The following is a 12,862-nucleotide window of genomic DNA, read 5'->3' on the forward strand; positions in this document are numbered from 1 at the left end:
ATAAGAAGGTAGAAATTAATGGGTAAAGAAAATAAACCAGCAGCGCATCCCCCTCTCTTTTAAATATACAAATTATTCCCAGAAATTATTTTAAAATATCATTTTGTAATTTTGTCTTAAATAAAACATGTTTAAGAAAAAAATATGCTTACCATTTTTTGGCATTGTTGTGAACAAGTACATCAGGCCTATATTTCCTATATGGCAGGTTTTGAGTCATCATGTCAACTGATTCAAGGAGTTCCATGATACTGAAATACTAATAAATGGAAAAAAAGTTCTTAAATGTCTCAGAAAAAAAAGTATTATCTAATCACTGAAAGTAAGCAAACGCTTCAATTACTTACCTTTTTTTAACCACAGAGAAAATAAAAAGTATATAAAGTATACTATTTAAATATTGAAGATTATAAAATTTAGCTCTCATTTTAAAATACATAGAACTGACAATTCAAAATAATTTACAAAATCAGTATCACCTGTAATTTATTCAATTCAATGCCTATATCTTGTAGCCTCACATCCAAATCCATTTTTGGTGTAGAAAAATCTAAATCTGTTCGGTGATTCATGCGAAGTTTGGCTTGAGCTGATATGGGACGGAATACTAGAAAATAACATAGATTAAAAGAAATTAAACTGAGAAAACAGATCAGCCACCTCAACTTTAGAAAGCCTCTTTTTCCGTTGTGGTTTCAACCCTTAAAACACTAAAAATGGGGAGGGTTTACAATATACTCTTTTTTCTCCTTTTCCCATTCATCTATAACTCCTGGACGGTGATAAAAAGTTTACACCACAGATCTCAAGCTTGTATTCTTGGCCTCTTGGCCAAAAAGCTCCAGAGTGCAGTGGAAACCAGACTAAAATGTAACTGGGAAATGTTTAACAAAATAAATATAAATATAATACAACCTCGGTAATGTTAATTTATGGTTTTCGAAGTCAATATGAGGCCTAGAAGAATTGATTTCTATTTGAGTTTGATGCAATGGTTTACAATTTCATATCAGATTATGATTATAAAATGCTTCCACAGACATTACAAATATTAACACCATTTTACACTGCACCTTGGAGAAATCTAAGGTCACAGAGCTAATGAGTGACTGTGTCAGGACTTAAAACCATGTCTTCTGACTTCAGCTGTTCTCCCCAATAATGGCCAAATTGCGGCATCTCTCTTTAATCAAATCTGAGAATATTTTAGAGCTGGAAGTTATCTAGAAGATATTCTAATTAATTTTTGAAGATTTTTTTATCTTTTTTTAATCCACATAATATAGTGTCTCCCTTTACTAAATATAAGGACTAACTAAATCACATATTAACATGAAATGAAGAAAAATGTAACATATACTGAAATTCCAAAATGAGAAGTAAAATAACTCATTATATGTTTGTGCAAGATACTATGGTAGACACTAGGAATACTAAAAAAAAGCAAAAAAGTCTTTGCCTTTAAAGATTTTGTTTTCTACTGGAGGAAATAAGTTGTATATAGCAGGTAAGTAAAGAAAACATATGTACAAGTAATTTAGAAAGATAGAAGAAAAATGCTGACAACTGAAGGATCAGGAAAAGCCTTGTGAAGATGCTGACACTTCAGCAAAGTCTCAAAGGGAGTCAGAGATTTCCAGGGTTAGAAGAGATGTCTAAAATATTTGAGCCTGTGTGCAAAAGCACAGTAGTGGTAGGTGAAATACTGAGGACAGGGAAAACCCCATAGTACCATTAAACTGAAAGAAAGCATCCAAGAAGCAATATAAATCAGTCTGGAAAAACAGGTTGGATTATCACAGTTATGGGTATGCTAAAAGATACATTTATATGGAATCCCTATTTAACTATTTCTTTACATACTGGACAGCTCCTTAAAACCAAAAATCATGTTCTACAAGTGGAAACAGAAAGAAGTCTATATCCAGGCTGCTGAATTATTTCAGGTTAATAACTTTAGGGAGTCCAACTCAGGAATCGAGTTAGCTATCCTCAACAATAAACTACCAATAATAAACACTTCTTGAATGTCCACAGAATATATGACAGCAACTTAACATCCATATTTTTCCTTATGCCTGGAATATTTCCCTATATTCCCCAACAGCAAGCTAAATAATAACAAACAGAAAATAAAAATGAAAGGGTTTTTTTTTTAAAAAAATAATCTAATGGGAATAGGAAATTTAATCTCATTAGGTTATCATTTAAAACTTAATGGCCATTAAAATCTTGAAAAAAAGAATATTACTCACCAAAATCATAACCTTCGGGGATAATGTCTTCATGGACAACTCCATACTTTAAGCTTTCCTATTAAAAGACAAAATTAGTTTTATTTACGGTAAACAGCAACATTGTAAAATAATATGACATTCTACTATTGCACACACCATGACCTGGTAGAAACATGTATTTTTTTTACAATCAAACACAAATTCAGTTGTAATACAAGACATTTGGCATTGGAAAAATAAGAGTAGTAAATTTAAAATAATCCTTCAAAAATCAGTATTGTAAAAGGAAATTGTTAAAAACGAATGCTCGTTCAGATAACTGGGTTCACTGAGCTCTCTTGACCTATTCTGTCTAGAAAGCAACAATAAAATAATATAGATAAATGTCATAATATAAACATTTTTCAAAATCAAATATCCAGTCACATGCATGTTTAAGTGCTTTATATATAGCCATAAAGTACTCACCCTAAGTCCTACTCTACTGCTAATTGTGGCAAGGAGTGGACTCTGTGTCCTTGAAGGTCATACCAGCCAAATGTATGCTCTGGCTGGTCTTACCAAGCAAGAAAATCTTCAAGTGTGGGATCTATGATGAATATATCTTCTTTAGGAGGACCAACTTAGCTTAATTTGGAAAGGCTCATGGCCAGATTAAGTAACGGATGAATTTAGGACCCCAGCAATTCTCATCTACAAAGTTATAGAGGGATTCTTCCTTAATACAGAAGAGTACCCATACTGAAAAAAATCACAAAACGTTAACTGAATTAAATAAGCACAGATGTATGACATTAAAATGTACTTACCAAAGATTTCTTATAGTCACCAAGCTTGTGAAACATCTCAGAATTCACATTCCAATAGCCAAAAAGGTTATCTAAACGTATTAGCTGAAAATAAAACAAGTCTAAGGTTTCAATTTATTTAAGTTCTCTTAATAAATTATAACTTTTAATGTGGATTTTGAATAGTCAGTTGAGAAGTAATCATATATTTGAGCAAATGATAAGATTTAAATCACAATCCCTTCTCTACACAGTATTATTTTCCCTTCTTAAAACAAACAAAAAAGACTCTAGCCACATGTCAAGATGTGGAGAAAATGCAATTAATATTGTCTATACTTTACCTTCCAGAACACTTTCTCGGATGCATCATGTACACATGGTTTCCAATCCTGATCAGTTGTCTAAAAAAAAGAAAAAGTCACAAATGAAATCAAAGTTTATCTAAGGGTTTAATGAAGTCTACATTTATAGCATTAAAACTATAAAATAACTCTATACACTTTGGCACATATCTCATTTAATGTACAAAACAATCTATGATATATGTACTGAAATCATTAACATCCCCACTTTACAGATGAGGAATCTGAGGCTTAAAGAGGTTTTGTAACTTCTCAGAGACAGCAGTCAAATCATTACCAGTAACACATAAAATAATCTAAGAAAAATAGTGTTTAAAGAAAAGTCCTAATCATCAAACCTCAGAGAGGTCAACTAGAAAAGTCAAAGGGAAACAGCAAATAGCATTACACATTAAGAATAAGCCCAAGAATCATTTAACAAAAAACTATAAAGAACTATAGGTTCCTAGTCCATAAACTAGCCGACAATTCAAAATAGGGAGTTATTTCACCTGTTAGCACTAAGAACTTGGAGTTCACTAGAAACAAAACAAAACAAAACCAAAAAAAAGTAAAACAGACAACTTGTAGAAGGCATGTGCTGGCTCAATGGTCTAAATCCTCATAATTTTCTATTTTGTTTCCCATTAGGATGCCATAGCAGGAACTCCTAGGCTTTGGAAGTATGTGGACAGGATTTTCTTCAGATCATGCAGCTAATAATTAAGTGGCAAGACTAGAACTTCTATCTTTTGCTAAGCTCACTGACACTGTTATTTTTTTAAAATTGATATATGAGCATAAATTAAGAGTAGCATATGTGTACCACTTAATTACTTAAAGTTTTATGATAGCAAACTAAGATCATATGTGAATACCAGTTGAACTTATACAATAAAGCTCCCTATTATCAAAATTCCTGGCTAGGTCATTATGTCCAATTTTAAATAAACTTCAATTCTAGGTACAAAGTAACTTACTTCCTTAATATATCAAATACCGAGGACAATATAAATGTCACTGAATCTGGACCCTGAAATCTGGAGCTCAAAGACTTCAGTTTAAATGCCTTCTCTGTTACTTCTTATCCATGTGCTTGCGAGCAAACCACTTCATGTGTCTATATTTTAGTTTATTAGTCTGAAAACAGATGGACTAGATGATCTCCAAGGTACCTTCTAATTCATATTCAATGATCAGCATTCTTGCCATTTCTTTAAAAAAAAAATAATTCTGGGTATTCACCTCAATTTCTTTTTTTTTTCTAAGCAACAAATGATCACAAAATAGAACAAATACCTATGCCTTTGTAATAAGACTGAGATAAACGTAACTATTCATCTTCTTTTTCTCTTCTCCCAGCTCTGCTCCTGACTTTCTGACCTTCACTACCATGTCTCAACTGCCTTCTCATCCTGGAGGATTCCTTCCCCCCATAAGTCTTCTCCTCCCACTGTTAAGTTTTTCATGGAATCTCCATTCTGAGGAAGGACCTAGGTCAGTCATTTTTTACTCTTCTCCCATTCTACTCCTGACTCTCTGGACTTTGCCACCATGTCCCTGCATATACCTTACTCCACCCTCACACCCATCCAAACACACACTTTTTAGCTGCTTTTTTTAAGTGCTATCTTCCCCCACTACAATGTAAGCTCTATGAGGCAAGGACTGTGTATTTTTCTTTTTGCTGGTATTTGCATTTCTAGTGCCTAGCACAATAGTAAGTGCTGAATAAATACTGACTTGGCTTTGTCCTTTCATTTTAACTTTCCATAAACTAGGGTTCAAAAGTCATCCTTGCAATATTTGGATTAGTTCTATTTTCTTTTCCCTTTAGTTTCACTGGATGTCAAAGGATTGCACACTTAATCCTGTTGGTAACAGGAAACCAAAGGAGAGAGGGGTATATAACATGGTCAGATCTGAACTTCAGGAAAATCACTTTGGCAGTTAAGTGGATGATAGATTGGAGAAGGAACATAACTGAGGTAGGGGAAAACAACTGGAAGGCTACCACAACTGTCCAATGATGAGTTCTTAGACTATGTTGGTAACTACGTCAATGGAAAGAAGAAAATGCATTTGAGAAATGTAGAGAAAGAAACTGCAAGATCTGGCAGCTGATTAAATATGTGGAGTGAGAGAAAGAGGACAGAGTTGAAGATGCCACCAAAGTTGCAAACCTGGATGAGTGGGAGAATGGTGTTCCTCTTTACAGTAAATATGGAAGTTCAAAAGTCGGGGGGTGGGGGAGAAGAGAAAAAAACTTTACTGGGAAGATGAGCATAACTTTGGAAATACTGAGTTTGATATGCTGATGGAACATCCGGGTTTAAATGTCCAACAAGCAATTCGTGTTGGAAAAATATAGCTCAGGAGAGACTAGATCTATATAAACATATGCAGGAACCATCTTCATAGAGATGACAACTGAACCTAAGGCAGATGCTGAGATTACCAAATGAGAAACTATTAGGACAAAAAGATAAAGCCCAGGACAGAGTTTTGAAGGATACCCACAGTTAATGGGCACAACATGACGGTCACTCATGCACCATGTTTGTTATCAAACCTTCAAAAGAGCAACAGCAACACACTAACCTTTATAATCCGGCTCCTATTCCTATTACTTTCCTGAAACTATTCTAAAAGACTGAGGTTCTCCTAAGAAATTTTCTAAATCTTCATTGTCCTTCATATTTAGGACCTGACTCTATTAAGCACTCTGAAATGTTGTCCTCCCTTAGTTTCCAAACAATGGACTCTCTGGTACTCATTTCTGACCAATACCGTCTCCCTGGCCAGGTGTTTTTTCTTCCACCCTCTAAATTCAAGTATTATACAAAGTACTATATTTGTACCACAGTTTTCTCCTGTCTATCTACTATCTCCCTTGGTATGTTCATCCATGCTATAACTTAAAATATTACTACTACACAGATTAACTCTCAAATCTATACCTCAATTCCAGAGCTCTATTAAGGAACAAACTCAAAATTGCCACTAAAAACACATGGCTGTCTTAACAGCATATCCAACTCATCATGTCTAAAACCAAAGTCACTATCTTCTGATACAAGCTAGTTAGACCAGGCCTCTTCTCCTACAGGGAAGAAAAGGACAGGAAATGAAAATAATGACTAATGAATCAAAGGGTACAAACCCTCACGAGTTCCAGAAATTTAGCTGTCTGGCTCCAAGCCTGGGAGCAGAGTACAGACTCAGTTACAATCTTTAGCCCAACATGAAAGTCCGCAGTGAAATAATCAGAGCAGAAGACAAATACCAAATGGGAGCTAGCAATTCAGTTACTCTAAACCTACAATGAATTAACAATAACTGAGTCCAGGAGCATTCTACTGAACTATGTACAAGCCAAAAGACCCAAACCTGGATCAGAAACTTGCAGAGCTAGTAGTAAGAGGGCAGCAAATAGACTTCTCCCCAGATCACACCACTTTGGAAACAACAAAAATTTGTAGGCCCCCAGACTAAACCATGAAAGCAGCATCAGGGCATAAAAGGTCAGAAACTCAAGCCAGACTCTCCTCCTCAGAAGCAAACAGAGTCCAACACTAACATAAGTCCAAAGTCAAGAAACAGGTTGGGAGAATGAATAAAAATGACCTAACCATAAAGAGCTACTATGGTAACAGGGAAGCTCAAGATTCAAATACAGAAGAGAATGACTCAAATGTCTACAAGCAAAATCTCAACGAAAAATGCAGCTCAAACACAAGTCCGAGCAGAGTTAAAGAAAAAAAAAAAGATTTTCCTAAAAAGAGCAAAAACTTAATTTTAAAAACCAAATAAAAATGGTAGAGGAAAAAATGAGGCAAAAAAGAGAACTATACAAGAAAGTTATGAAAACAATAACACCTCAAAAATTATAACTAACCAAATGGAAGCAAATGTTTCCATAAGATATCAAGAAATAATAAAACAAAGTTAAAAGACTCAAGAAAAAAAAAGGAATGTTGAATATGTTACAAAAAACAACAGACCTAGCAAACAGATCAGAGAGAATTTAAAAATCACTGGACTACCCAAAACCAGTGAACCAAAACAAAACAAACAGCTTAGACATCATCATATTTCAATAAATTATAAAGGAAAATCACCCAGACAGCTCAGAATCAGAGGGCAAAGCAGAAACAGAATTCACTGATCACTTCCTGAAAGAAACCACAAAATGAAAACTCCCAGGAACATTATATCCAAAATCCAGAGCACTCCTGGAAGCAGCCAGGAAGAAAGAATACAAATACCACAGAGCCACAGTCAAGATCACACACTATTTAGCAGCCACCACTATTAAGGAGTGGAGAACTTAGAATATGATATTCCAGAAAGGAAAAGATCTGGGATTTCAAACAAGAATAACTTCCCTAGCAAAACTGATTATAATCCTGTAGGAGAAAAAAATGGGTATTTAATGAAATAGGGGCACTTTAAAGCATTCCTGAAGAGCTGAATAAAAAATATGATATTCAAATACAGGACTCAAAAGAAACATAAAAAGGCAAGTATGAATAAGAAATCATAAGATATTAAGCAAGATTAAACTGTTTATATTTTTATATGGGGACATGATACGTGTAACCCCTCAAAATTTTATTAGTACTAGAAGTCTTGGAAAGACTCTAATTACAAAGGTCAAGCAACATGAGGACTGAGAAAAAGACCACGAGATTTGGTAATTAAGAGATAATTGCATATATTTATATGAAAAAGTTGATCAGTTTTTGGTTAAAGTGACCATGAAAGTTATTACATATCTGCCATATGAATTTTTATATGATAAACTATACATCAAACTGAGTAACCCACTTGCAGCATCTAAATGAACATGGTCACCTATAAAAATGCTCCCAAGGATATTAGGCTTCAGTTATTTCTAAGAATGAATATAGCAGTATCTTTAGAATCTAATATCTGTTCTTCCAATAAAAGAGGCAATACCACAATGGTCAAGAGAGTAGTTAGGAAGACTTGGAGGCCCCATCTCTTGCCCTATACTGGCTGTGTGAACCTAGACAGGTCCCTTCACCTGTCAGTGCCCCAGGACAATATTTAAGGCTCAAAGTCATGGACAAAGTGATAATCTAGAGGCGGGAAAGACGTTCTTTAATAAGAGTTCCTGATACCAACAAAATCACAAGTCCAGCACATGCCAAAAAAAGAAAGCTTTTGCCATTTCTGTGACAAGGTACAAAGCTTACATACAACAAGAGTTCATAAACGTCACCTCAATTTGAGAAACAAGGGGAAAATAGCTATTTATTTTAATATATTTTTGCCCATATATATGAAATATAAAAACTAACAGTATCCAAAAATATTTCTAGTCAATAAAACCTAATGGGTTGATACAGAGAATAATACAAAGAATGAACAATCCATAAAATTTAGTATCAGCAAATATTTATACAACTAAATTGACTACATGACAGTTACATAACCATGCACAGCAGTGATAAATGAAATCTGCAGAAAATCCAAAAATATATCATTAACATGATTGTTTAAATGACATCTCTCTGTAATAAATTTAGTTATATAGAAAGCTTTGGCAGAAAGGACTTCAAAGGCATATCAAAATACTTTATATTTTCAAAACTTCCAAATAGTTTTTATATATTTATTTTATACAATACTTAATTACAAATATAACTAGTTTATTATTTATGGTTGTGATACTTCTCTAAGACTGCTTAGTAATCCCAAGCACCTTAATAATTTCTGACCCACGTTTTTGCCTCAACACATTTCTATAATTATTATATTTACATGAATGTAATTGTGTTTGCTAAGCTTCTGCATTATACAATGACAAGTTTATTCTCCTCTTGAATATGCACTCCTAAACAACCAGCCAATTTCTATGTAGTCCCAAGGATATTCAATAATTGATTATTTTTTTAAAGTCCATCACATAAAACTTTCTCCCCTGAAAAAATAAAATGGTCGTATTTAAGAGGCAATCCATAGCAGTACAATAATTAAATTATAGAACCTAAATAGGATAGCAAAAATTCTCTCACTCTTTCTTTCAATAATTTCTGAAAACTAGAATTATATCAGCTTCATTTTTAAATGATGGTTTCCATATACTTCTGTATAGCTGAACTAGTTTGCTAACTCTAACATTTAACTTTCCTATATCCAATTTCTGATTTTGGCAGGTAAGGGCGGGAAGTAATCAGCAGAAAAGAATATTTTTAGGTGTTTGCATAGTTGTGTTAAGTGGTTACAAATCAATCTGCTTATCTTTTCTAAAGACAAAGTACCTCCATGCTGAAATTCTGAAGAGATATCCCACATGACAATGGTTTTTTTTGATTTGTAACCTGAAAAAAAAAATTAAACACAAAGAAAAATTTTAATTTCAAAGAAGTATTCCATATGTTCACATTTTAAATATTGTCTACATTTGAATGCTTTACAATTTCTTTAAAAAAAATGACACTATTGCATTTGATTAGGGCCTTGTAGTTTTCAAAGTGCTTTCAAATTCACTATCCCACTTATTTCTGAGAAGGGCAGATACCCCCATTTATAGATGAAGTTAAGAAATTTGCTCAAAGTCAGAAGACTAACCAAGTGGCAAAGCCAGTACTCAAACAAAGATCTTTTGACTCTTAGGTCAGTTTTACTTCCAAAAGGTGAATATGATACTCTTTAAGAACATTTCAAACTTCTAGCAGCTGCTAAATTTAAAGCATAATGATAATAAAAACATTTTAGAATAATTAGAAAATAAAATGAGAAACAAAGCCCCCCATCATTATAAGTTACAAATGACAGCTACAACTGTTCAATGTAAAGGCAAACCTATAGAAATACTTACATCATCTTCATATCGGATATGGATATTAGAAATTTTTAACTGAAGATTTTTTATTATCTGTGCAATTAGCTTTTCTGAAAAACTATCCTGTTTCTCTTGTGGATTTTCTACAAAATGCAAACAAAAACATTTTTAGTTTGAGACAAAAATGCAGTTTAGAAAAATTCACATGCTGATTAAGCCACCACAAATAAAAGGCTTACATGAAGGTCACTAAACACACCCATCACATATCAATATTACTCAAATATTAAAATCATTAAGAAATAATAAATATATAACTGAGTCATTTATTGTTAACAGAGAGAGTGTGTGTGTGTACACATGTTTTTATTTTATTTTGGGGGGGGGGGGGGCTAGGCAATGCAGTTAAATGACTTGCCCAGTCACACAGCTAGTAAGTGTTATGTGTCTGAGGTCGGATTTGAACTCAGGTCCTCTTGAATCCAGGGCCAGTGCTCTAACCACTGCACAACCTAGATGACCCTGAAAATGGGAAAATTTTACAGTTCAGGAATTTAAGAGATAGATGAGAACAAGACTTAGAGAAACCAGATTAAAAGTTTTGCTTACTCAGTGATCAAAGATATATGTAGAAAGAGACAGACTAGAGATAGAAGCAAAGATGGAACTAAGACATGAGGCTAAAAGAAAGTACTAAGAGAAGAGACATTAAAAAAAAAAAGTTCTGTGGTTGGAGGATGGAATCACTATGTCAGAGTTTGGATGAGTTAAAAGGAGAAGTTTCAAATTTGAACAAAAAACAAACTTGAGGACCTTACAGGTCTTAATGAAGGGCTAAGTATTTCCTTCAGGAATCAGGGACAAAACTAACCAATATGAAAACCATAGAACAATCAACTAGATCAATGAGTTAAACTGCCTTAAAAAAAGTTAAGCAATGCTACTGTGAACCAATAAGTCACCTAGCTAAATATCCTCAAACATTTATTTAGCCCCTACCTACAGGCAGGATATTATAAGACGCCTGACTGATACACACAGATATGGTATTATCATATATATATGAAGTGATAATTAATACAAGTTAGTACTGCTAAATAAAAAAAAATAAGTAGTAAAGACAGTAAGTTTTATAAGATTTCAAAGACAGCAGCAATCACCAAGGGTTGAGATGTTTGAGGAATACTTTATAAGAAGGTAAGATTTGTTCAAGACTTGGTAAGAGAAATAGAACTTAAATAAACAGGGACCTACAGAGGGGCATTCCAAGTAGGAAGAATGTGAGTAAAGTTATAGAAAAGTTGGCAAGCAAGATTGGGGAATGTTGACCAGTGAACAAGTTCAATCACAGAGGAGAATTTACATGGGGAAGCAGAGAGAACTAGTATTGGAATGGTAGGCAAAGGTCAGATTGTAGAGGGACTCTGAAAACCAGGTTAAGGATTTAGGCTTTAACTTGTACCTAATAAGAAGCCATTGCAGGTCTTTAAGAAATAGGGATGGAAACATGAAAACGCGCTTTATGAAGACAAATTCACAATGTATAGGAAGAGCTGAAGGTAGAAAGAGTACAAAGGCAGTAAGAGGCCAATAAGATTCACTATAGTAATGTAGACATGAAGCAATGAGGAGCTTGACTGTAGTGGCATTAAGAAAAGAAATAACAAGGGCAGACATAAAAAAATTACTAAGATTTGGTGAATGCCTAGATTTGGAGTGCTGAGGCAATTTAAGATGAGTTTTATGTCTGACTGAACAATGGCATTATTCTCTGAGACAGAGAAGTCTGAGAGAAAAGTAAGTAACTCTACAGCCAAGGTTGTAATCTTGTGTCATAGACACTTTAGCAGTCTGGTGAAGTCTATGGATTCCTTTTCAAAACAATGTTTTTAAATGCATAAAATAAAATGCATAAGATTATCAAGGAAACCAATTATGTTAAAATATATTTTGGTGTTTTTTTTTTTAATTCACAGATCCTCATTCAAGAACAGTAAAGTGAGTGCAGTTTTAAACCGAATTTCAAGTGAGAGTCAATAAAGAAATATAATGAGAAATCAGAAATGAAGAACCGAAGATTAAAACAAAAAAAAAAATGAAGACAAAGATTTGTCCTTGTATAGACAGTTGAAAACTATATAGTTTTCACCCCACGATTTCTCCTCATTGTAGTAGACATGTTCTTGAAGTAGAAAAAAATAAGTATGTTTGCTAAAAATATCCCAGGAGTATGACTAAAGGCCACCTGGTACAAATACCATAGAATATCCTACAGACCTGCCCCACCCTCCAGTGCCTACCACTGTGAAGAGCAGGCATTTAATCAATGGTCAGTGAATCAATGAATCCCCCAGCCAAAGGGAAAGAATAGTGAATTCCTGATATATATCACAATAACGGCACAAAGGCAATACAGAGCAGTGATAAAGGGTTCTACCTACCCAAACATTTGCTGAAATTTTCATTCATGTAAAAGCTGGATAGCTAATCAATTCTTGACTGGCTGGCAATCTAATCTCTCAGAAAAGCGATAAAGAAATAAATATAATTTAACTGGTGAACACAATCCTAACTAACAAGAAGAACAGATTAAGTAAGTAGAAGTGACAGTCACTTTCTCCCAAAGATTCTATGTCACCTTCAATCATCAATTAATCAAAAAACACCTACTAAGCACCT

The 12,862-nt window shown here is 33.8% G+C and overlaps 1 protein-coding gene across 3 annotated transcripts in view; it reads right to left on the reverse strand.

Annotated features, from left to right (window-relative positions):
* Positions 1-12,862, reverse strand: part of LOC114025634 (vacuolar protein sorting-associated protein 13A-like) — a 282,189-nt gene that overhangs the window by 230,308 nt on the left and 39,019 nt on the right. For all 3 annotated transcript variants that reach the window (XM_027839101.1, XM_027839103.1, XM_027839102.1), the window contains exons 6-12: positions 10,220-10,326; positions 9,660-9,719; positions 3,370-3,429; positions 3,047-3,130; positions 2,256-2,313; positions 480-607; positions 153-259 (exon numbers count right to left, since the gene is read on the reverse strand). In XM_027839101.1, the coding sequence (XP_027694902.1) occupies positions 153-259; positions 480-607; positions 2,256-2,313; positions 3,047-3,130; positions 3,370-3,429; positions 9,660-9,719; positions 10,220-10,326 (604 nt within the window). The remainder of the gene's footprint in view (positions 1-152; positions 260-479; positions 608-2,255; positions 2,314-3,046; positions 3,131-3,369; positions 3,430-9,659; positions 9,720-10,219; positions 10,327-12,862) is intronic.

The sequence above is a fragment of the Vombatus ursinus genome, unplaced genomic scaffold (assembly GCF_900497805.2).
Source record: "Vombatus ursinus unplaced genomic scaffold, bare-nosed wombat genome assembly UNPS02014832.1, whole genome shotgun sequence".
NCBI classification, from domain to species: Eukaryota; Metazoa; Chordata; class Mammalia; order Diprotodontia; family Vombatidae; genus Vombatus; species Vombatus ursinus.